We start from the raw sequence: 25,962 nt of genomic DNA on the forward strand, positions 1-25,962 counted from the left end.
TCATTTCATTTCTTCCATTCATTCGGTTTTCCACCCAAGGCCCATCCCAGGAAATTCCAAAGGCGCTCATCCCAAAATCCCGAGCCCGGAGCAGCTCCCGGTTATCCCGGAGCCTTTGGAATTGTCACCCTCAGTAATGAATTCCAAAGGAAACCTGGGAATATCCCATAAATCCTCGGGAATTCAGCGCCGCGGCCTTCCCGGGATTTATGGGATAAGGAATCACGGCTGGAGCTCATCCCGGCAACTCTGGGAAGGGAAAAAGGAATTCCAGCTTTTCCCGGGAATTCATCGGCCTTTTTAGGGCGCATTCCAGGAAAAAAATAAAAACGGATTCCCGGAGTTATTCCCGACACCCCAAATTCCCCGGGAGGAGCTCATGGAATGAGGAGGGGGTGGGGGGAGGGATGGATCAGCGGCTTCCCGGGATTCCCGGGATTCCAGGGATGGATTTGGGGCTCCCAGGGTCTGCAGGGATCGGGATCAGCCAGGCCCGGGGCAACGACCGGAGCTGGGAATGCGGGACGAGGGGGGAATTTGGGATGCAGCACCAAAATTTGGGATGCAGCACCAAGATTTGGGATGCAGCACCAAGATCTGGGATGCAGCAGCAGGAATGGGCAGGTGAGGCCCTGTGGAGAAATTTGGGATGCAGCACCAAAATTTGGGATGCAGCACCAGGGACAAGGGGGTGAATTTGGGATTTGGGATCAGGGATGTGCAGGTGAATCCCTGGGAATTGGGTGGAATTTGGGATCAGGGATGCGCAGGTGAATCCCTGGGAATTGGGTGGAATTTGGGATTCGGGATCAGGGATGCGCAGGTGAATCCCTGGGAATTGGGCACGATTTGGGATCAGCCTCGTGCCCATCCCTGTCCTGCCCCCATCCCATAATTTGTAACATTCCCGGCTGGAATGAGCTGCCAGGAGCGGTTCTGCCCTTGGGGTGACCGGGAGTGACCAAAGGGTGACCAAGGGGTGACCGGGGGGTGCCCGGGGGTGACCAAGGGGTGACCAGGGGGTGACCAAGGGGTGACCAAAGGTGACCAGGGGTGACCAAGGGGTGACCGGGGGGTGACTGGGGGTGACCGGGGGGTGACCAAAGGTGACCGGGGGTGACCAAGGGGTGACCAAGGGTGACCAGGGGTGACCAGGGGGTGACCAAGGGGTGCCCGGGCGTGACCAAGGGGTGACCAGGGGGTGACCAAGGGGTGCCCGGGGGTGACCAGGAGTGACCAAAGGTGACCAAAGGTGACCAGGGGTGACCAGGAGTGACCAAAGGTGACCAAAGGTGACCAGGGGTGACCAAGGGGTGACCAAGGGGTGACCGGGGCTGACCGAGGATGACCAGAGGGTGACCAAGGGGTGACTAGGGGTGACCAGGGGTGACCAAGGGGTGACTGGGGGTGACCGGGGGGTGACCGGGGATGACCAGAGGGTGACCAAAGGGTGCCCGGGGGTGACCGGGGGGTGACCGGGGGTGACCAAGGGGTGACCGGGGGTGACCAAGGGGTGACCAAAGGTGACCAGGGGGTGACCAAGGGGTGACTGGGAGTGACCAAAGGGTGCCCAGGGGTGACCAAGGGGTGACCAGGGGGTGACCGAGGATGACCAGGGGTGACCAGAGGGTGACCAAGGGGTCACCAGGGGTGACCAGGGTGTGACCAAGGGGTGACCGAGAGTGACCAGGCGGTGACCAGGGGTGACCGAGAGTGACCGGGGGGTGACCGGGGGCTGACCGGGGGGTGACCAGGGGCTGACCGCTGCCTTCCAGCTGACCCCGCCGCCCATCCCGAGGCTCGACATTCCCAGCGGGATCATCCCTGGGATGCGGGCACAGCTGAGCCCCGACCCAACTCATCACACGCCGCCTCCGGGGAAGGGGAGGATGGGGGGTGGGGAGGGGTCAGGGCTTCTTCCCGGCCCCAAAATCCATGGAAAATGCCACTAGATGTCACCAGCGCCTTTGGCTCGGGCTTGGGATGCGGGAATTCTCTGCCGCCCCTTCCGTCCCGCGGCTTTCATGGGAAGCGATGGAGGGAAGGAACGGATCCCGGTTTTACGGGCGCCGCGTTCCCATCGTTATCCCGGCGGAGGAATCGCTCAGCCGGGAAAAAGGGAGCGGAGCCCGGGGTTTTGTTGGAATTCCGGAATTCCGGGATGGGTCGGGTGGGAAGGAGCTCGAATCCCATCCCATTCCCCACTTCCCGCCAAGGGCAGGGACACTTCCCGTTATCCCAGCTCGCTCCAAGCCCCGTCCAACCCGGCGATGGACACTTCCAGGGATGGGAATTAGGGATGGGAATTACTCTTCCCTCTTCCCGAATGAATTCCCAGTGTTTTATCCCGCTGGGTTTTGGGGATGAGCCGCTGTCACCCCTGGAGCTGCCACCAGTGTCCCCATTAACCCCGCGGCACTGGTGGCACTGGGGAGCAACCCAGTGGGCAAACCCCAGAATTCCTGGGATAAAACAGAGCCCGAATTCCCTGGAAATGCCCAAGGAACACCCGGGCGGGGTCGGTTGCCAAGGTTGGGATCACGCCGAGCTCGGCAGCGTTTTCCAGCGCCGACAATTCCATGATTTCTCCCGACCCCATTCCCTCCACCCCGTGTCCACTTTTCCCGGGAACGGCAGGAGCGCCGGGAAGGCGCCAGATGGGATTTTATAGGAGCCGCTATTCCGTGCTCAGACCCAGCAGCCGCCGCGAGATTAATTCCGCGAAATTAATTGGGACAAGATTGAAAAGGAAATTAAGGCGCAGCTGAGTGAACATTCCCAACCTTTCCCTCCTCCTCCTCCTCCTCCTCCTTTTCCCATCGCTGCCTCTCCCTCCTTTTCCCTCCTCCCGGAGCCGCCTCCGCTCGCCGCATCCCGAATTTACGGGGGGAAAAGCCGCAGGATCCATCGGTTCCGAGTGAGGAATTCCCCACGGCAGCCACAGCTGGAGCCGCTGGAAACGGCGGAATTCCCACCGGGATTCCGGGATGTGGCCCCGAGGGGGATGGAAGCAACTCCAGGATGCTCCTGGAATCATCCCCTGGAAAAACCCAGCCCAGTCAGGGAATGCGGCCTGGAATTCCCAAAAGGAGCCCCAAAAATGGGGAATTCGCAGCTTTCCAGAGCGGGAGGGAGAAGCGGGAGAGGCCCCAAAGAGGCCCCGGAGCTCCGAGTTTTCCATCCTGGAAAATTCCGGGATGTGGAGGAGCCCGACACGGACGCCAGAATCCCATCCCGGTTTTCCCATGGAAAACACGCTCCGGACAGGGCTGGGAGGTGGTTTTCCCTCTGGAATTCCAGCCTCACCTGCTCCGGGGTGGCTGCAACCTTTCCTGGGTGAGGGCTGGCTGAGGGTGAATGTAAAACCAGTAAAAACCAGTATAAACCAGTAAAAACCAGAAAAGACCATTAAAAACCAGCAAAACCCAGTAAAAACCAGTAAAAACCATTAAAACCCAGTAAAAACCATTAAAAACCAGTAAAAACCAGTATAAACCAGTAAAAACCAGAAAAGACCATTAAAAACCAGCAAAAAACCAGTAAAACCCAGTAAAAACCAGTATAAACCAGTAAAAACCAGAAAAGACCATTAAAAACCAGCAAAAAACCAGTAAAACCCAGTAAAAACCAGTAAAAACCATTAAAACCCAGTAAAAACCAGTAGACCTTTAAAAAGCAGTAAAAACCAGTAAAACCAATAAAACCCAGTAAAAACCATTAAAAACCAGCAAAACCCAGTAAAGACCATTAAAAACCAGTAAAAACCAGTAAAACCAACAAAACCCAGCAAAACCCAGTAAAACCCAGTAAAAACCATCAAACCCCATTAAACCCAGTAAAACCCATTAAAACCCATTAAAACCAGTATAATGCATTAAAACCCATTAAAACCATTAAAACCCAGCAAAACCCATTAAAACCAGCAAAACCCACTAAAAACCACTAAAACCCATTAAACCCATTAAAACCAATTAAAAACCATTAAAACCAGTCAAACCCATTAAAACCCAGTAAAACCCAGTAAAACCCAGTAAAACCAGTATAACGCATTAAAACCCAGTAAAACCAATTAAAACCCAGCAAAACCCAGTAAAACCCAGTAAAACCCATTAAAACCAGTATAACGCATTAAAACCCAGTAAAACCAGTAAAACCCAGTAAAACCCATTAAAACCATTAAAACCCAGTAAAAACCAGCAAAACCCATTAAAACCCATGAAAATCATTAAAACCCAGTAAAACCCATTAAAACCAGTATAACGCATTAAAACCCAGTAAAACCCAGTAAATCCCATTAAAACGCAGTAAAACCCGGTAAAAGCCATTAAAAACCAGTAAAACCATTAAAACCCAGTAAAAATCATTAAAACCCAGTAAAACCCAGTAAAACCATTAAAACCCAGTAAAAACCAGCAAAACCCATTAAAACCCATGAAAATCATTAAAACCCAGTAAAACCCATTAAAACCAGTATAACGCATTAAAACCCAGTAAAACCCAGTAAATCCCATTAAAACGCAGTAAAACCCGGTAAAACCCATTAAAAACCAGTAAAACCATTAAAACCCAGTAAAAATCATTAAAACCCAGTAAAACCATTAAAACCCAGTAAAAATCATTAAAACCCAGTAAAACCCAGTAAAACCCAGTAAAACCATTAAAACCCAGTAAAAGCCAGCAAAACCCATTAAAACCCATTAAAATCATTAAAACCCATTAAAACCCATTAAAACCCACTAAAACCCATTAAAACCCATTAAACCCAGTACAACCCAGTATAACCCAGTATAACCCAGTGAAAGCTCCCACCTTGCTGAGCACGCGGACCAGGTCGCCGCGGCGGAAGGAGAGCTCGTCCGGGTGCTCCCCGCGGCAGTCCCAGAGCCCCTGGTAAAAGCTGGAGCAATCCCAGCGGGAATTCCCTGGGAAAAGGCAAAGCAAGGGCTCAGGGCGGGCAGGGATTTGTCGGGAATGTCCAACGGGAATGTCCAACCTCACGAATTCCCGGGAAAGGCCAAACTTTGGGATTTCCCGGCCTGGAGGCTGCGCTCGCCACGGAGTCGGGAGTTTGGGAATGGGATCCGGTAATTCGGTTTTGCCGAATTTTTCGGGGAGAAAGGAATTTCTGCTGGGTTTGGGATGGGGGGGATGAGGGAATTGCGCTGGGATAAATTTGGGATCTCTGGGAAATGTCGCAGCAGCGCTTCTGGAGAGAAACATTCCCAGCTTTGCCGTCTCCAGATGGAATTCCCCATCCCAAAGGAATGGAGTTCCCATCCCTAAGGAATGGAATGGAGTTCCCACCCCAAAGGAATGGAATTCCCACCCCAAAGGAATGGAGTTCCCATCCCAAAGGAATGGAATTCCCATCCCAAAGGAATGGAATTCCCATCCCTAAGGAATGGAGTTCCCATCCCTAAGGAATGGAATTCCCACCCCAAAGGAATGGAATTCTCACCCCAAAGGAATGGAATTCCCATCCCTAAGGAATGGAGTTCCCATCCCAAAGGAATGGAATTCCCATCCCTAAGGAATGGAATTCCCATCCCTAAGGAATGGAATTCTCACCCCAAAGGAATGGAGTTCCCATCCCTAAGGAATGGAGTTCCCATCCCTAAGGAATGGAATTCCCATCCCTAAGGAATGGAATTCCCACCCCTAAGGAATGGAGTTCCCATCCCTAAGGAATGGAGTTCCCATCCCAAAGGAATGGAATTCCCATCCCTAAGGAATGGAGTTCCCATCCCTAAGGAATGGAATTCTCATCCCAAAGGAATGGAATTCTCATCCCTAAGGAATGGAATTCTCATCCCAAAGGAATGGAATTCCCGTCCCTAAGGAATGGAATTCTCACCCCAAAGGAATGGAATTCCCATCCCTAAGGAATGGAGTTCCCATCCCAAAGGAATGGAATTCCCATCCCAAAAACTGCCCCGGAGTTCAGGGAAGGGGTGGGCTGGGAAAACTCCCAGCCTGGGATGGATCCAGGGATTTTATGGAGCTCCAGGACTGGAAGAGTGACTTAGCCCAAAAATCCATCCCGAAACACCCCAAAAATCCCGGGATTCCTGGAATTCCAGCCCAAATCCCAATGGGGAGCAGCTCCCGATGTTCCCAGTTCCATGAGGAGACCCCTCTGGATAATCCAATCCAGAAAAACCGGGGATTTTTGGGATTGTGGGGGCTCTTCCGAGGGCTTGGGCTGCTCGGATCCGGGAAGAATCACCGGGAAATGTGGAGCAGGAGCCGGAGGAATTGTGGATAATGGGATTCCAGGGCATGGAGCGGGGAGGGAGCAGCTGGATTGGATTCCCAAAATATCAGCGAGGACATTCCGGAGCTCGGGAATGGCACAGCCGGGAGCCTCCGGAATGACTCAGGGACTTCCAGAGAAAAGTTGGGAAAGGGGGGAAAAAAAAAGCTGGGATGGATCCTTTGGAAAGGATTAAAGGCGAGGAAAAAACTGGGATGGGAAGAGGAGAAGGAAAAAATTGGGAATGAGGCCAGGGCGGCTTTGGGAAGTGCTGGAAAATTCCGGGATTAAGAAGAAAAGGACAAATCCCGTCTGGGATCGGCAGCGAGCTGGGAAAGGGGGATGGGAAAGGCTCCAAATCCACCAGGAATGTGGGAATATCGAGGCTGGAATTCCATGGGACACCATCAGGGCCAAGGGATTGAAAGGAAATCATGGAAAACAACTCTTTGGAATTCCGTGGGATTCCGACACGGACTCGCTGGCCAAGGGATTCGAGCTCCTCCTTTTTCCCAGTTTTCCCTCCTTTCCCAGGAATTCTCCTCATCCCACGGCTGCTTTCCTGCTTCCCAGAGGGACGGGAGGGCCTTGGAGGCATCCTGGGAATCTCCAGTGGGATCCATGGGGGTCGGATCCATCCCAAAATTCCTGCGCCGGCCTCTTCGGGATCCAAATCCCATTGAAAAATCCCAAGCACCTCCCTTATCCCAGGAATTCTGGGAGACGCCTCCTTATCCCACAGCTGCTTTTCCCAGCTGGAATTCCAGCACTGGGAAGAGCCTCATCCCTCGGATCCTGGGAATTCCCTCGTTCTCCACAGCCCAGGATGCTCCAAAGTGGCCAAAATTCCCAAATATTCCCCTTATCCATGCGCTGGAATCCTTTGGATTGGGATCTTACCGTTCTCGCTGCCGAAATCCTCCTCGTCCTCCGGGAATGGCGGCTCCAGCTCCTCATCTGGGCAAGGAAAAAAAGGTGGAAAAATCAGGGAAAAACCGGGAATGTCACGGCTCCATCAGGCCCAGGGCTCCGAGAGAATGCCAGGAATGCCGAATTCCCACATGGATTGTGCGGAGGGAGGAAAAGTGGGAGAAAGTTTTCATGGAAAACGGGAATTGCTGTGGGCAGTGGGAAGAACGAATCCATCAATTCCAGGTGCTCCCGTGGCAAGAGAGGGATGGGGAAAAGGAGATTCCAGAGGGGGAATGGGAGGAATTCCAGGCTGGGAATGGGAGGAAGGATGGGGGTGGGAGGAGGAATTCGGGAGAAGGAGGATTCGGGAAGAGGAGGAGGAAGGGATGGAAGAAATGATCCCGGGAAAGAGGCGGATTCCAGAAGGGCTGGGAAGGCTTGGAAAAATGGCTGGGATGGGAATGGGGCTGGGAAGGGTCCCTGGAGGGAGAATGCCAACCTCATCCATGGAAAATCCATTCCCATCCATGGAAAATCCCGCCCCATCCATGGAAAATCCATTTCTATCCATGGAAAATCCCTTCCCATCCATGGAAAACCCATTTCTATCCATGGAAAATCCCATTTCCATCCATGGAAAAAACATTTCTATCCATGGAAAATCCCATTTCCATCCATGGAAAAAACATTTCTATCCATGGAAAATCCATTTCCCATCCATGGAAATCCCATTTCCATCCATGGAAAATCCCATTTCCCATCCATGGAAAATCCCTTCCTATCCATGGAAAATCCCTTCCCATCCATGGAAATTCCATTTCTATCCATGGAAAACCCATTTCTATCCATGGAAAATCCCATTTCCCATCCATGGAAAATCCCTTCCCATCCATGGAAATTCCATTTCTATCCATGGAAAACCCGTTTCTATCCATGGAAAATCCCTTCCCATCCATGGAAAACCCATTTCCATCCATGGAAAACCCATTTCCCATCCATGGAAAACCCATTTCTATCCATGGAAATCCAATTTCTATCCATGGAAATCCCATTTCTATCCATGGAAAATCCCATTTCCCATCCATGGAAAACCCATTTCTATCCATGGAAAACCCATTTCCCATCCATGGAAATCCCATTTCTATCCATGGAAAATCCCATTTTCCATCCATGGAAAATCCATTTCCCATCCATGGAAAATCCCTTCCCATCCATGGAAATTCCATTTCTATCCATGGAAAACCCGTTTCTATCCATGGAAAATCCCTTCCCATCCATGGAAATCCCATTTCCCATCCATGGAAATCCCTTCCCGCCCCCCCGGCCGTCCCTGCCCTCTCCTCGTCCTTCCCTCGCTGTTCCCGGGCACATTCCCAGGGAATTTTGGGCTGGGAAATCCAGGAATAGTGGATGAGCCCCTCCCGGCCAGCCAAGGGCTCTCCTGGAGTTAAATCCAATGGATCCAGGGGTTTTCTTGGAATTAAATCGGATTGATCCAGGGGTTTTCCTGGAATTAAATCTCATGGATCCAGGGGTTTTCATGGAATTAAATCCGATGGATCCAGGAGTTTTCTTGGAATTAAATCCAATGGATCCAGGGGTTTTCATGGAATTAAATCAAATGGATCCAGGGGCTCTCCTGGAATTAAATCTGATGGATCCAGGGGTTTTCATGGAATTAAATCGGATTGATCCAGGGCTTTTCATGGAATTAAATCTCATGGATCCAGGGGTTTTCCTGGAATTAGATCTGACGGATCTGGGGGTTTTCATGGAATTAAATCTGATGGATCCAGGGGTTTTCTTGGAATTAAGTCGGAAGGATCCAGGGGTTTTCATGGAATTAAATCTGATGGATCCAGGGGTTTTCTTGGAATTAAGTCGGAAGGATCCAGGGGTTTTCCTGGAATTAAATCTCATGGATCCAGGAGTTTTCCTGGAATTAAATCGGATTGATCCAGGGGTTTTCATGGAATTAAATCCAATGGATCCAGGGGTTTTCTTGGAATTAAATCAGATTGATCCAGGGCTTTTCATGGAATTAAATCTCATGGATCCAGGGGTTTTCCTGGAATTAGATCTGACGGATCTGGGAGTTTTCATGGAATTAAATCTGATGGATCCAGGGGTTTTCTTGGAATTAAGTCGGAAGGATCCAGGGGTTTTCCTGGAATTAAATCTGATGGATCCAGGGGTTTTCATGGAATTAAATCCAATGGATCCAGGGGTTTTCTTGGAATTAAATCCAATGGATCCAGGGGTTTTCATGGAATTAAATCAAATGGATCCAGGGGCTCTCCTGGAATTAAATCTGATGGATCCAGGGGTTTTCATGGAATTAAATCGGATGGATCCAGGGCTTTTCCTGGAGTCAGGCCTGGAAGCGAAGCTCTGCCTTCCCAATCCCATCCCATACTGGGATTCTCCAGTGACGAATCACAGGAAAAAGCTGGAAAATCCAGGAAAACCAAACTCCGCTGCTTCCCCCTCCCTCCCCACCCTCGGGAAAAGCCCTTCCCAAACTCCGCATCCCAATCCCGGCGGCTCCGGCACCGCCGGCACATCCCGGAACGCTCCGGAATCTCGGCGGAGCCGCCTTTTTAATGGAGCAATTTGATTCAATTTTCCAGGCGATAAAATTCCCCGGCAGCGCTCGGCGCTTCCGAGCGGACACCTTCACTCCTGATTTAACATTCCCATCGAATCCTTCCCGGGAAATTGGAAAAATTTATCACCTGTGAAATTTTATTTGGCCTCGGCCGCGTCTGTTTTTGTAAAACTTCATTAACGCCGAGGAAATGATCTCTCTGGAGCTTTTCCCGGGATTTTTTCCGGGGTTTTTTCGTGCCGGGTGGGAAGGAGGGAGAGGGAGGCTTGGATTGGGATTTTCTTCTTTTCTTGTTGTTTTTTTTTTTTTTTTCCTGGGTTTTTGGGATGGAGGAGGATCCGGAGGTGGGATGGGGTGGGAAGGTTGGGAGGTCTGATCGGCGGGAAGGTGGGGAAATCCATGGGAACACAGGGAAAGCCATGGAAAGCCATGGAAACAAATGAAAATCCATGGAAACAAATGAAAATCCATGGAAATCCACAGAGAGCCATGGAAATCTACAAAAATCCATGAAAATCCATGAAAAGACATGAGGAGACATGAAAATCCATGGAAAGCCATGGAAACTCATGGAAACCCATGAAAATCCAAGAAAATCCTTGAAAATCCATGGAAACATATGAAAATCCATGGAAAGCCATGGAAATTGACGAAATTCCATGAAAAGACATGAAAAGACATGGAAATCCATGGAAAGCCATGGAAACCCATAGAAATCCATGGAAATCCACAGAAATCCATGGAAATCCATGAAAACCCATAGAAATCCATGGAAATCCATGGAAATCCGTGGAAATCCAAGAAAATCCTTGAAAATCCATGGAAATCCATGGAAACTCATGGAAACCCCTGGAAATTCATGGAAACCCACAGAAACCCATGGAAATCCATGGAAAGCCAAGGAAACCCATGAAAAGCCATGGGAACCTGTGGAAATCCACGGGAATCCATGGGAACACATGGAAATCCATGGAAACCCATGGAAATCCACAGAAAGCCATGGAAATCTTAGGAAACTCATGGAAATCCAGGAAAATCCATGGAAACCGAAGGAAATCCATGGAAACGCAAGGAAATCCATGAGAACCCTTTATTTCCAGTTCGAGCTCCTCATTCCTCATTTCCCACCTTCGCTTCCAAGGTTTTCCCCCTCATTCCCAGTTTTCTCCCTTCATTCCTCACTTTCCCACTTATTTTCCCAGTTTTCCCCCTTCACTTCCCCGTTTTCCGCTCTCTTCCCGATTTTCCCCCTTCACTTCCCCGTTTTCCGCTTCATTTCCCTCTTTCCCAACTTCCTGGCGTCGATTTTTGGATCCAAACCCCCCAACACAGAGAGAGAAATCTTGGGACAAACAAGAAAAAACCGGGATCTGCTTCCCACCCTTGAACTGGGACACAGAGACGCTCTCTGGGATGGGAATTCCAGCCTCGGGAAGAGGAGGAAAACCACCTGGAATTGCGGAGGTGGCTCTGGGTTGTGTCACCTCGGCTCTAATTCCATTATTTTATTCCCATAATCCAATTCCAGCCCTGCCCGCGGCTCCGGGAGGGAGCGTTTCCCTCATCCAGAGGCGGATTTTTCCCGGGAACACATCCCAGAGGTTCCTCTCTTCCCAAATTTCACCCAGACAGAGCTGAATTCCCGGATGGGAAATTCCCTGGGAAAATTGGTTCGGATTTGGGGGCTCCATCAAAAACTTGGAGCAAAGAAATGGGATAAAACCTTGGAATTTCGGGTTGGTTAAACTGGGAAATGCGGGAACGGCTCCGGTGTGGGAATGGCCGAGGTGTCCTCACGTTTTTCCAGGGAAAAGTTGGGAATTTGGGAGCTCACCTGGCAGCACCTCGTAGATGTCGTCGCCTTCCAACTCCGGGCTCGGCTCCTCCGGGATCAGGGTGGAATTGTGGGAATTGTTCATGGAATTGGAGCCGTCCAGGTCATTGGAGAGCTCCTCCTCCTCCTCCTCCTCCTCTTCCTCCTCCTCCTCCTCCTCCTCCTCCTCATCCTCTTCACAGGGAATGGTCAGGGAGCTCAGGTCTGCCGGAAAACCGGGAAAACGGGATGGAAACCCGGGAATCCTCCCGATTCCAGAGGGGTGGGATCGAGATCCAAACCCTGCGCCTGAGATCCAGCAAAAAGCCAAGGAAAAACCCGAGGAAAGGCGGAAAATCCCGAGGAATGACCCCAAATTCAGGCATGAATCCTGAAGGGATGGAGCCTGGGCTTCCAGAGGTTCTGGAATTTTCCAGAGGTTCTGGAATTTCCCAGAGGGTTTCTGGAATTTTCTCCTTCCCCAGCTGGAGGAACTCCCCACAAATCCCGCCGTGGATGGAGGGAAAGGCCGGATCCAGGTGGGAAAACACTTCCCGAAGATCCCAAAGAACCGGGAGCGGCTCCGGACTCACCCCTGAGGAGGAACTGGATCTGCTCCACCCAATCCGCGGCCTCGGCCGGGCTCGGAGCTGTGAACTGTGGGAGAATCCCTTATCCCGCGGGATCTGGGATGCGGGGACAGCGATCCGCCGTTCCCACCCCTGGGCCACACCCCAAAATTCCCATTTTCCCCCCCAAATCCCCTTTTTTCCCCTTGAAATTCCCATTTCCCCGCCAAAATTCCCATTTCGCCCCCCAAATTCCCTTTTTCCCCCTCGAAATTCCCTTTTTCCCCCTGAAATTCCCTTTTTTCCCCTCAAAATTCCCTTTTTCCCCCCAAAATTCCCTTCCCCCCCCCCAAAATTCCCATTTTCCCCTCCCAATTCCCTTTTTTCCCCATGTAATTCCCATTTTCCCCCTGGAATTCCCATTTTCCCATCACAATTCCCTTTTCTCCCCTCAAAATTCCCATTTCCCCTCCCAAAGTTCCCATTTTCCCCCCAAAACTCCCTTTTTCCCCTCAAAATTCCCATTTCCCCGCCCAAAATTCCCATTTCCCCTCCCAAAATTCCCATTTCCCCGCCCAAAATTCCCATTTCCCCTCCCAAAATTCCCATTTTCCCCCCAAAACTCCCTTTTTCCCCTCAAAATTCCCATTTCCCCGCCCAAAATTCCCATTTCCCCTCCCAAAATTCCCATTTCCCCGCCCAAAATTCCCATTTCCCCTCCCAAAATTCCCATTTTCCCCCCAAAACTCCCTTTTTCCCCTCAAAATTCCCATTTCCCCGCCCAAAATTCCCATTTCCCCGCCCAAAATTCCCATTTTCCCCCCAAAATTCCCATTTTCCCCCTGAAATTCCCTTTTGTCCCACCCAAATTCCTGGTTTCCCCCCAAAATTCCCATTTCCCCCCCAAAACTCCCATTTCCCCCCCAAAACTCCCTTTTTCCCCTCAAAATTCCCATTTTCCCCCTGAAATTCCCATTTTCCCATCACAATTCCCTTTTCTCCCTCTGACATTCCCTTTTTGCCCCCAAAAATTCCCATTTCCCCTCAAAATTCCCATTTTCCCCCCCGAAAATTCCCTTTTTTCCCTCAAAATTCCCATTTCCCCCCCCAAATTCCCATTTCCTCCCCCCAAAATGCCCTTTTTTCCCCCGAAACTCCAATTTTTCCCCCCAAAATTCCCATTTCCCACCGGTTCCCACCTCATAGGAGCGTTTTCCGGGACACAGCAGCTCGAAGCAGCATTTTTTCCGGGAATCTTTCCGGAGCTGGGAAGCCAAGCGGGCCTGGTAGCGCTCGATGGGAAAGGAGCCTTTGGGCTGCTTGCCTGGGAAAAGGGAATTGCCGGAAATTCCGGATTTTCCACCTTTTTCCCAGCCCTGGATACGGAAGGAAACTGAGGCACGGAGTGGGAAAATTCTGGGAATGGCAAATGGCCGGGAAATGGCGGGGAAGGAAAAAAAGTCCAGGAAATTTTGGGAAAGGGGGAATGGCCGGGAAAATTCTGGGAATGGGAAATGACCGGGAAAATTCTGAGAATGGGAAAATGACCCAGAAAATTCCCTTTGCTCCAAGGGAAGGAAATCCCAAGGGAATGCCATAAAATTTCCCATTCCAAGGAATTGTCCCTTTTAATCCTCGGGAGATGGGAACAGCAGAAAATCGGGAAAACCCGATCCCGATGCTTATTCCCGCTGGGAATGCATCCATGAAATGCTGGGGGAGGGGGAGGGGAATACTTTGGGGAAGATCTTTGGGAATTGTGGATGTCCAGTGGTGGAATTCCCGATTCCTGGCATGGCTTTTTTTCCCTCCTGGATCAGTTTTTTTCCCATGGGAATTTCCTCCGGGATTTATGGGAGCAGATTCCAGGCGGCCGCACTCAAAAATCCCAACTGAAATTCCAGAGGGATGCCAAGAGGATCCAATCCCATGGAATTCCCGTGGAATTTCCTTTCCTCTGTTGCCTTCTGGACACCCTTTGGAAAAGGCTCAATTCCCATCTCTCCCAAAAATTCCCAAATCCCCAATTTTGGCTTCAACCCCGCCCTGCTGGCAATGGTGGAGTTGGGAATCTTTTCCGAGATCAGAAAGGGTTGGAAATCCCTGGATAAAGGGCCTGGAAAAGGGACAAAGCCTCATCTCCATCCCACGGGAGTTTATTCCCACCCCCGCTGGGTGCAATCCATGGATTTGGGTGGTTTATTCCCAGTTTTCCTGCTGGTTTCGGGCGGGAAGGAGGAAATCCATCAATTCCCAAACTCTGCTGGAGTTCCCATGGATCTGAGGGAGCACGACTGGAAAATTTCCCATCCAGGCCCTCCTGGGGCCGAATCCCAACCCAGGGATCAGGAAAACCTTGGAATTCTTTCATTTCCATCCCTTTCCCCTCATTCCTTATCCATGCAGTCGGAATTCGGGTGGGAAATCAACCAAAGCCGGCCGGGATTTCCCCTTCCAGGAGCCGGGAATTGGGGTTTTCCAGGGTGGGATTTGATCCCATCCCTCTTTTCCGTGCCCCGAGCCTCCCGAAAGTTGGGAATTCTTTTCCCACTCACTTTTCTCGTTGGCGTAGTAGAAGAAATTCCTTTGGGTGAGGACGCACCAGCGCTTGTGCCACTCGGAGCCGAAAAAGCTGGGCTCTGGAATGGGGGAAAAAAGCGGGAAAAGTGGGAAAAATGGGGAAAAGAGGGAGAAAATTGGGAAAAAATTGGGAAAAGAGGGAGGAAATCGAGAAAAAATCCGGAAAAAAGGGAGAAAATCGGGAAAAAAAACAGGAAAATCGGGAGAAAATTGGGAAAAGAGGGAGAAAATCGGAAAAAGAGGGAGAAAAATTGGGAAAAGAGGGAGAAAATCGTGAAAAGAGGGAGAAAATCGGGAAAAGAGGGAGAAAATCGGGAAAAGAGGGAGAAAATAAAATGGGAAAAGAGGGAGAAAAATTGGGAAAAGAGGGAGAAAAATAAACGGGAAAAGAGGGAGAAAAAAAACGGGTAAAGAGGGAGAAAATCGTGAAAAGAGGGAGAAAAATTGGGAAAAGAGGGAGAAAATCAGGAAAAGAGGGAGAAGAATTGGGAAAAGGGGGAGAAAATCGGGAAAAGAGGTAGAAAATGGGGAAAAGAGGGAGAAAAATTGGGAAAAGGGGGAGAAAATCAGGAAAAGAGGTAGAAAATCAGGAAAAGAGGGAGAAAAATTGGGAAAAGAGGGAGAAATCGGGAAAAAATCGGGAAAAGAGGGAGGAAATCGGGAAAAAATCAGGAAAAGAGGGAGGAAATCGGGAAAAAACAGGAAAAGAGGGAGGAAATCGGGAAAAAATTGGGAAAAGAGGGAGAAAATTGGGAAAAGAGGGAGAAAATAAAACGGGAAAAGAGGGAGAAAATCAGGAAAAGAGGAGAAAAATCGGGAAAAGAGGGAGAAAATCTGGAAAAGACGGAGAAAAATTGGGAAAAGGGGAAGAAAATCAGGAAAAGAGGGAGAAAAATCGGGAAAAGAGGGAGAAAATTTGGGAAAAGAGGGAGAAAATCAGGAAAAGATCAGGAAAAGAGGGAGACATCGGGAAAAATTCAGGAAAAGAGGGAGGAAATCGGGAAAAGAGGGAGAAAATTGGGAAAAGGGGGAGAAAATTGGGAAAAGAGGGAGAAAAAATGGGAAAAGAGGGAGAAAATTGGGAAAAGAGGGAGAAAAATTGGGAAAAGAGGAAGAAAATCGGGAAAAAATCAGGAAAATAGGGAGAAATCGGGAAAAAATCGGGAAAAGAGGGAGAAAATTGGGAAAAGAGGGAGAAAATCAGGAAAAGGGGGAGAAAATCGGGAAAAGAGGGAGAAAATCGGGAAAAAAGCTGGAGAAATCCTCCTCCTCCTTCCTTTGGGATGCGTTTCTCCTGGCTGGCAACGCGTTCGGGGTTAAATCTCCGTCCAACGTCTTTAAGCCCGAGCTCAGCGGGAGTTAAGCCAGGCCCAGCTCTGAGCTCAGCTCAGGGAATAACCGGGAGCTGTTTCTGCCTCTTCCCATAAATAATTCCCGACGAAATCGGATTAGGGAGGGGAATAATTTGTGGCTTTCACAGGAAAAGCGAGATAAGGCCGGGGCTGATTCCGAGCCCTGCTCTTATCTCCGCATTAACCCTGGGATGCTCCCGAATCCCCGCAGCTTCTCCCGCTTTTTTCTCCTCATTAGTTTTGCCCTCCAGGCCTGGGCCCGGCTTAATTTAATTCCAAGCTTTAATTTGGATGCATTTGGATGCTCTGGAAAAGGGAAGGGATCCAGCAGGGCCTTGGAAAAACCTGGAAGCTGCGGCCTGGGGAAATCCATGGATTTCCTGGGTTTTCCTGCTGGTTTTTAAGCTGGAAATGTGGGATTTTCCCGAATTCGGAGGCGACAATTCCGGAGCTCGTCGGCTAATTTCAGGTTTTACCTCGGGATCTCTTCTCCAGGTATCCTTGCTTCAAAATATTCCCGGAATCCTGGACGGGCCTTGGGATCTCTTCCAGGCCTACAGGGAGCAGAGCAAAGGGAAATCTTGGAATTTCCCATTGCCACATTCCAAGGTTTCCAGCCCCTTTCCTTGGGGACGCAGAGCTGGGATATTGGTGGTGAAATCCCAGGATTTGGGTGGGAATGAACCTCAAAGCTCAGCCATCCCACAATTCCCACTAAACCAGGCTTTTCCAGGCCCCATCCCAGCTGGAATGCTGAAATTTGGGTGGGAACAAACCTGAAACATTCCCATCCCACAATTCCCACTAAACCTGGGCGCTCCGAGGCTCCATCCCGGCTCAAATCCCGGGATTTGGGTGGGAACAAACCTCAAAGCTCAGCCATCCCACAATTCCCACTAAACCTGGGCAATCCGAGGCTCCATCCCGGCTCAAATCCCGGGATTTGGGTGGGAATGAACCTCAAAGCTCAGCCATCCCACAATTCCCACTAAACCTGGGCGCTCCAAGGCTCCATCCCGGCTCAAATCCCGGGATTTGGGTGGGAACAAACCTCAAAGCTCAGCCATCCCACAATTCCCACTAAACCTGGGTGCTCCAAGGTTCCATCCCGGCTCAAATCCCGGGATTTGGGTGGGAATGAACCTCAAAGCTCAGCCATCCCACAATTCCCACTAAACCTGGGCGCTCCAAGGCTCCATCCCGGCTCAAATCCCGGGATTTGGGTGGGAATGAACCTCAAAGCTCAGCCATCCCACAATTCCCACTAAACCTGGGCGCTCCAAGGCTCCATCCCGGCTCAAATCCCGGGATTTGGGTGGCAACAACCATTACACCTCAGCCATTCCGTGTTTCCCACTAAACCAGGCTTTTCCAGGCCCCATCCCAGCTGGAATGCTGAAATTTGGGTGGGAACAAACCTGAAACATTCCCATCCCACAATTCCCACCAAACCCCGGTTTTCCAAGCCCCCCATTCCAGCTTGAATCCCGGGATTTGCCGGAGCTTGGATCCTCTCCAACTCCAGCAGGAGCTCCGATCATTCCCGCTTTTCTGTGCCTCGGTTTCCCAGCTGGAAAATTGGGATAAAGGAGACTCCTTGACCGGATAAATGGATGGGTTTAGGGAGGAGCCGATCGGATCGGAAAAGGCTCAGGAAAATTGGGATCTGCTGGGAGGGGAAAAACAGAACCGTGACAAATAAAGGAATAAAACCACAAATCTGGGAATCCAGAACTCTGAAATCCCTGGAATTCCTTCCCTGTTCCCTCTCTCCCTCATCCCAACATTCCGACCCCGGCTCTGATCCACAGCGAGCCGGAAAATCCTGAATCATTCCCTAATGGAGCGTCCGTCCCATCCATCAGCGGGCGGGAATTTATCCCCATTAATTCCCTAATCCATGATAAATTTCCCGTCCTTTCCTGTCGGCGCGGGGACTCCGTAAATCCCGACTTTTCCTCCGGCTCCACCGGAGCGTTCAGGTGTGCTCCGACCATTCCTCGTTAGCCCGACGGCCTCATTTTCCCGGGAATGGCCTGGGAGGCTTCAATTTCCCGGGAATGGGGAGGACTTGGAGGTCTGGTTTTTCTGGGAATGGCCTGGGAGGCCTCGTTTTTCTGGGAATGGCTTTGGATCCTTCATTTTCCTGGGAATGACCTTGGAGGCCTCGTTTTCCAGGAATGACTTGGGATCCTTCATTTTCCCAGGAATGGCTTTGGATCCTTCATTTTCCCGGGAATGGGGAGGACTTGGAGGCTCCATTTTTCTGGGAACGGCTTTGGATCCTTCATTTTCCTGGGAATGGTGAGGCCCCATTTCCCGGGAATGGCTTTGGAGGCCCCATTTTCTGGGAATGGCCTGGGAGGCCTCATCCATCTCCTGCCACGCTCAGATGGGACGGGAACATTCCCGGGATTGCAGCTCCAGGCGTTTATTCCAAGCTGGAATCTCGGCTTGGACACAATCCAAGCCTGGACGTTGTCACTCAAGGATCCGATGGATCCCCTTCCCTCCTGGAATTCCACACCTCATTTTTCCCAATATTCCCACGATTTCCACTTCTCCATCCGCCTTTTTGTTCTTCCCAAGGTCTGGAATCCTGAAATCCGGGAAATTTGGGGTCTGGGAATCCTCCCAGGCGGGAATTGGGAGCAAGGACCATCCCTGGAGCTCCGGAGGTGGAAGAGGAGGATCCCGGAGCCTCCGGTGTCGGCTGATCCGGGGGCAATGGGATGAAACCTCTTCCATTAGGGAAGAGTGGGAGTTTCCCGGAGTCCAAACAATCCCAGGGATTAATGAGGTGCCGGGAGCTGCTTCCCAAATGAAAAAAAAAAACCAGGAGAAATGAGCTGTCTGCTTCCTCTTGGAAAAGCTCCCAAGTGCCTGAAAGTTCCAGGGGTTCCATGCGGATCCAGGTCTCCAAAATTTATTTAATACAAAAATAGGGATGGAAAAAAATAAAGGGAAGATGGGGAGGGATAAAATCGGGATCGGATTTATGGGAAAGGCAGGGAATGATAAGATCGGGATCGGATTTTAGGGAATTCTGATGGCAGCGGGGATGAATCCCAAGAGGGAAGGGCAGCGGGATCGGTGCTGCGGGAATGGGGATGGAGCAGCTCCTCAGAGCCTTCATCCCAACTTTCTGCTGGAAATCACCGGGATGGGATTGTCCCATGGGAAATCCAGTCTGGAATTTAGGCAGGACTTTGGTCGGATGGGTCCAGTTCAGCCATGGGAAGTCCGTCCTAAATCCTTCATCCTCATCCCGATCCTGATCCTGATCCTCATCCTCATCCTCATCCTGATCCCGATCTTCATCCTCTTCCTTCATCCTCATCCTGATCCCAATCCTGATCCTGATCCCAATCCTGATCCTCATCCTCATCCTGATCCCAATCCTGATCCTTCATCCTCATCCTCATCCCACCCCCAACCCCATCCCAGCAATCCCAAACCACTTCCCAGGCCTTGAATCCCGCAGGAATCCCGCTGGAATATCCCACCCCAGAGCCAGAGCCGGGCTCAACCTTGGGATTCCCTCCTTTGGGATCACATTGGGATCCCCCAAGGGAATCCCGGCAATTCCAGAGGCGGCTCACTCGGGAATTCCAGAGGCAACAAATCTGGGAATTCTGGAGGTGGCGAACTCAGGAATTTTGGAGGTGGCAAACTCAGGAATTCCAGAGGCGACAAACTTGGGATAACTCCCCCAGCGGAGCAAATCCTGGGGGGAACCCAGCATTTCTTGGCATTCCATCCATGGTGAACAGCTTCCATAAATCCCAGCGCATCCCTGGAATCCGCGGAGCGCCGGAATCACCCCTCTGCCCCCGCATCCGGCCGGGAAGCGCGGCTGGAGCGCGGCCACGACTTCTCCATGTTCCCGATAAGGAGCTCATCCATCACGGCCGGGGGAAGGGGAAAGGGCGGGAGCGGGGCCGGGATTTATCGGGAATGTGTCATTCCATGCGCACGCCCCGCGGGACAAATGGATCCTCCATCATTCCCGGCCGCTCCGCACCTGCGGCCGCACGCGCTCCGGGAGAGGGCGGCCGGAGCCATGGATTTGATGGATTTTCCCGACTTTAATGGATGTAAACAAACAAAGGAGAGAGGGAAACATCAAATAATTCCCGTGACAGCTCCCGAAAGGAGCCGGGAGAGCGGGAAGCGCTTCCCAAAGGGAGCCGCGTTTGATGTGGGATCGGGATTTGTAAACAGCGGCAGCTCCGGATCGCGCCTTATCCAAATATTTCCCTTTCCCAGCGCCGGCTGAAAGTCGGGAATGACGGCTTTGGACTCTTCAACTTTCAGCTTTCACCCCGCGGCTCCGGAGGGGAGGGAGGGGGGGAGCCCCCCCCCCCCCATTCCCGCCGGGATTTGATCCTTAATTCCCCTTTGGAAAAGCTGCTCTGGGGCACCTGGAGATCAAACTCCCAGCGCTGCATTCCCGGTTTTCCAGAGGGTCCTGAGCTCCTCCAGAGACCCCCTCGGCCCCCAAAGGAGGGCGTGGAGGAGGGAGGGTGGGAAGGGGGGTCATTCCCATCATTCCCATCATTCCCATCATTCCCATCATTCCCATTCCGCCCGGAATTTGATCCCAATCCCCCTTTGGAAAAGCTGCTATGGGGCATCTGGAGATCAAACCCCAGGGCTGCATTCCCAGTTTTCCAGAGGGTCCAGAGCCCCTCCAGGGGTCATTCCCATCATTCCCATCATTCTCATTCCTGCCAGGATTTGCTCCCTAATTCCCCTTTGGAAAAGCTGGAGATCAAACCCCAGGGCCGCTCTTCCCACTCATTCCCAGTTTTTCAGAGGGTCTGGAGCCCCTGCGGGGACCCCTCCGATCACAGCCTTCATCCATCCCATCCCATCCCATCCCATCCCATCCCATCCCATCCCATCCCATCCCATCCCATCCCATCCCATCCCATCCCTTTTTTTCCTCCCGGAAGGGCTCCAGGCTCAGGAGCCGCCCATGAACCAATCCCAGAGGGATGAAGCTCCCCCAGCCAGGAAGAACCAGGATTTGGGATGGGATAGGCTCAGGATTTGCTGAGCCGGGGGTGCCAATCCCAAATCCCGGTGGGATCATCCCTACCCCTTCTCCTTATTCCCAACAGCGAAAAGGAGACACGGGGCAGCGATCCCAGGGAAAATCCCAAACTTTGGGGAGCTGAGGCTGGCACAGAGCGGGAATTCCACGTTTAATCCCGGTGCTAAAATTCGGGAATAAAAGGAAGGGAATTAAAGAACCTCTCGGCCATAAATATCCCGGGAATTCCCACCCGGACTCCGGGGTCACATCCCGGCTCTTTAAAAACTCATCCCAGGAAAATCAAGTGCTCCCATCGCCTTCCCGGGAATATTTATGGCCTCCGGGAAGGGCTCGAGGGCAGAATTCCCACTTGGAATGCCAAAGGTCAGCGCAGGGACGGACGCGGCTGAGGGATTTCCCTCCCGAGGCTCCAAGGCCGCAGATCCCAACCCTGGAGCTGCTCCCAAGGGACGTTCCCGGGCTTTGGGGTCGCGTCCCGGGGCAGGAATCAGGGAAGGGCCGTGTCATTCCAGGATTTTGCCACAAGGAAGCAGCAGAAGCTCAGGATTGGAGCCGGGAGCGGGAGCGGCCCCGGCGGGAGCGGCGGCGGGGGCTGGGATCCCAAATCCCAAATTTCCTCCCCAGAAAAGGGCTGGGAAGCCCGGCTGCGCTCCCAGTTCCCAAATTTCCACCCCAAAAAAGGACTGGGAACGCTGTCCGGGATCCCAATTCCCAAATTTCCCATCTCAAAAAGGGGCCGGGAACCCCGGTCGGGATCCCAATTCCCAATTTTCCACCCCGAAAGGGGCTCTGCTGATTCCCTGGACTCCCCTTCCCAAATTTCCACCCCCAAAATTCCCCCCACCCCCCCCCCCAAACGGACACCCCAAACCTCTGCCCCAAGCCAGGTTGGAATCTGTAGGAAATTGAATTTTCTGGGATCTTGCTCCCAATCCTGGAGCTTTTTATCCTAAAAGTCCCGGAGAGGAGGGTACCGGAGAGGGGAAAAAATCCCAAAACCAGAACTGGGGGAAATTGGACTTTCCCAGCTCTGGGGTTGGTGTTAAACCGGTCAAGTCCAGCTTTTCCTGATCCTGTTTTCCTTAAATCCATGCTCAGCTCATGGGGGACATCGGAGGGTCTTGGACCCATCCCTGTCCCTGTTCTTATCCCTGTTCCCATTCCTGTCCCTGTCCCTGTTCCCATCCCTGTTCCCATCCCCATCCCTGTCCCCATCCCTGTCCCTGTTCCCATCCCTGTCCCTCCAAAACCCCTTTTCCCGCCAGTTTTAGGATGGCAGCACCTCCACGCCCCCATTCCCACTGGGAATTCCAAAGGAAGCGTAGGAGGGGTTGCCAGGTCCCCATCCCTGTCCCTGTCCCTGTTCCCATCCCTGCTCCCACCCCTGTCCCTGTCCCTGTTCCCATCCCTGTTCCCGTTCCTGTCCCTCCAGATCTCCCTTTATTCCTGATTTTGCGGTGGCAGCTCCGTGCCCCCATTCCCTCTCCGACTGGGAATTCCAAGGGAAGTGGAGGCGGGGTTCGAAGGTCCCTGTTCCCATCCCTGTCCTCATCCCCATCCCTGTTCCCATCCCCGCCCCTGTTCCCATCCCCATTCCCATCCCTGTTCCCATCCCCATCCCTGTCCCCATCCCTGTCCCTGTTCCCGTTCCTGTTCCCATCCCTGTCCCCATCCCTGTTCCCATCCTTGTCCTCATCCCCATCCCTGTTCCCATCCCCATCCCTGTCCCCATCCCTGTTCCCATCCTTGTCCTCATCCCCATCCCTGTCCCCATCCCCATCCCTGTCCCCATCCCCATCCCTGTCCCTGTTCCCATCCCTGTCCCCATCCCCCGTCCCTCCAAAACCCCTTTTCCCACCAGTTTTAGGATGGCAGCACCTCCACGCCCCCATTCCCACTGGGAATTCCAAAGGAAGCGTAGGAGGGGTTGCCAGGTCCCCATCCCTGTCCCTGTCCCCATCCCTGTCCCTGTTCCCATCCCTGTTCCCATCCCTGTCCCCATCCCTGTTCCCATCCCCATCCCCATCCCGGTCCCTCCACACCCCTTTATCCCCAATGTGAGGCTGGCCCCATTCCCGCTGGGAATGCCGATGGAAGCGCCGGCTCCGCTCCCGCTTTTCCCTCTCCTGACCTCATCACTTTTCCCCTCTCCGAAAGTGCTGAGCGCGGCTTTCCCGGGAATTATTTATCCGCGGGAGAAATGATTAAAAAAATTATTGGGAAAAAAAGGGAGATAAAACAAAACATCGATCGCTCCGGCCGCATCCGCCTCTGGAAATGTGGGAAGTGACAGCGGATAAAGGATGGCGGAGCCGGAAAAAAACAGGAGCTGCTTTTTATGGCAGCTCAGATTCCCACCAAGTCATAAATCCGGGATGGTACGGATTGGGAAAAGCTCCAAATGTGGTGGGGTTTTGGGGATATTTGGATAGAAATCCAGGTGGGATCAGGGCTCCAGGACCCCAAATCCAGGGGGGATCAGAGCTCCAGACCTCAAAATCCTAGTTGGATCAGGGCATTGGGACCCCAAATCCAGGTGGGATCAGAGCTCTGGATCCACGGGTGACATGGAGACCCCAAATCCAGGTGGGATCAGAGCTCTGGATCCAAGGGGGACATGGAGACCCCAAATCCAGGTGGGATCAGAGCTCTGGATCCACGGGTGACATGGAGACCCCAAATCCAGGTGGGATCAGGGCTCCAGGACCCCAAATCCAGGGGGGATCTGGGCTCCAGACCCCAAAATCCCAGTTGGATCAGGGCATTGGGATCCCAAATCCAGGTGGGATCAGAGCTCTGGGATCCACGGGTGACATGGAGACCCCAAATCCAGGTGGGATCAGAGCTCTGGATCCACGGGTGACATGGAGACCCCAAATCCAGGTGGGATCAGAGCTCTGGGATCCACGGGTGACATTGGGACCTTATCCCAAAATCCAGGTGGGATCAGAGCTCTGGATCCAGGGGTGACATTGAGACCCCAAATCCAGGTTGGATCAGGGATCCAGGACTCAGAGGGGACAACGGGACCTTATCCCAAAATCCAGGTGGGATCAGAGCTCCGGATCCAGGGGGGACATTGGGACCTTATCCCAAAACCCAAGGATGGGGATTTGGGATTAAACAGAACCCCAGGAGGTTTCTCCCATGGGAATGCAGCCTCTTCCCAGCCTGGATCCGAGCCAGGATGATCCCAAACTTTCCCCTCATTCCCCCATTCTCTGGGAAGGGAGGGACGGGGACATCTCCGGGAATTTGTCACCCTGCTGACATTTATGGGGCCCCGAAATTGGAAAAGGGAGGATTTTATTGCTCTCTCCGTCAAAAACCGCGGCTCCATCCGAGGCCCGGGAACCGTCGGATCGATATCCCGGCCTTTCATATCATCCCGGGAAACAAAAAAAAAATCATTATCCCGTTACTTTTATTATGGAATTATGGCTGAAAAATGGGAGCTGCTGGCGCTTTCCATCTCCTCGGCCGTTTTTAAGGCATTTTTCCCTCCCCTGGTGCCTCCGGATTGAATCCCCCCGGAATGGGGAGTGGGATTTGGGTGGGGGTGGGAAGGGCCTGTGGATCTGGGATGGGGATTTTGAGAATCCCAGAAATCCAGGATGGGGATTTTGGGAGCCCCACAGGTCCGGAGAAGGGATTTTGGGAGCCCCATAGATCCGGGATGGGGATTTTGGGAATCCCAGAGATCCCTGCAGCTCCAGGATGGGATTTTTGGGAGCCCCATAGATCCGGGATGGGGATTTTGGGAGAGACCATCTCAGAGCCCACCCCAGAACCTTCTGAGCCTTCCAGGAACACCCTTGAGACCCTCACAGAACCTCAGGAACCATCACAGGAGCTCAGATCCCACCACAAAACCTCTGAGCCTTCCAAAATCCCCCCTGAGCCCAGCAGAGACCTTCTGAGATCATCCCATCGCCCCTGAGACCATCCCGGCTTCTCAGAGCCTTCCAGAACCACCTCTGAGCCCACCAGAGAACCTCCGAGCCCACCAGGGAACCCCCTGAGCCCACCAGAGAACCTCCGAGTCCACCAGGGAATCCCTGAGCCCACCAGAGAACCTCTGAGCCCATCACAAAACCCTTGAGCCTTCCAAACCCGGCCCCGAGTCCACCAGGGAACCCCTGAGCCCACCAAGGGAACCTCTGAGCCCACCAGAGAACCTCCGAGCCCACCAGGGAATCCCTGAGCCCACCAGAGAACCTCTGAGCTCATCACAAAACCCTTGAGCCTTCCAAACCCAGCCCTGAGCCCACCACAGAACCTCCAAGCCCACCAGGGAACCCCTGAGCCCACCAGGGAACCCCTGAGCCCACCAAGGAACCTCTGAGCCCACCAGGGAGCCTCCGAGTCCATCACAAAACCCCTGAGCCCACCACAGAACCTCCAAGCCCACCAGGGAACCCCTGAGCCCACCAGGGAACCCCTGAGCCCACCAGAGAACCTCCAAGCCCACCAGAGAACCTCCAAGCCCACCAGAGAACCCCTGAGCCCACCAGAGAACCTCCGAGCCCACCAGAGAACCTCTGAGCCCACCAGGGAACCTCCGAGCCCATCACGACGCCCCTGGGGCCACCACAGAACTCCCGAGCCTTCCAAACCCAGCCCTGAGCCCACCAAGGACCCTCAGAGCACCTCACAGACGCTCTGAGCCCCCCGCAGAACCTTCTGAGCCCCCAAACACCCCAGAGCCCAGCAGAGAAGCTCGGAAAGCACCGGAGAACCTCGGAACCTTCCAGAACCACCTCGGAGCACCCGTCCCCGTCACCTCCCGGATCCACGGAACGGCAGAGCCGCG

At 52.5% G+C, this 25,962-nt stretch overlaps 1 protein-coding gene across 1 annotated transcript in view; it reads right to left on the reverse strand.

The window, feature by feature from the left end:
- Nucleotides 1-19,475, reverse strand: part of SKAP1 (src kinase associated phosphoprotein 1) — a gene marked incomplete at its 5' end in the record, with an annotated part of 37,027 nt that extends 17,552 nt beyond the window's left edge. Inside the window, 8 exons of the mRNA XM_082297268.1 lie at nucleotides 4,810-4,922; nucleotides 7,154-7,210; nucleotides 11,608-11,811; nucleotides 12,180-12,243; nucleotides 13,355-13,479; nucleotides 14,711-14,794; nucleotides 16,564-16,641; nucleotides 19,247-19,475. Of these exons, the coding sequence (XP_082153394.1) occupies nucleotides 4,810-4,922; nucleotides 7,154-7,210; nucleotides 11,608-11,811; nucleotides 12,180-12,243; nucleotides 13,355-13,479; nucleotides 14,711-14,794; nucleotides 16,564-16,641; nucleotides 19,247-19,475 (954 nt within the window). The remainder of the gene's footprint in view (nucleotides 1-4,809; nucleotides 4,923-7,153; nucleotides 7,211-11,607; nucleotides 11,812-12,179; nucleotides 12,244-13,354; nucleotides 13,480-14,710; nucleotides 14,795-16,563; nucleotides 16,642-19,246) is intronic.
- Nucleotides 19,476-25,962: the final 6,487 nt, after the last annotated feature.

This window comes from Coloeus monedula (assembly GCF_965178545.1).
Source record: "Coloeus monedula genome assembly, chromosome: 26".
NCBI lineage: Eukaryota > Metazoa > Chordata > Aves > Passeriformes > Corvidae > Coloeus > Coloeus monedula.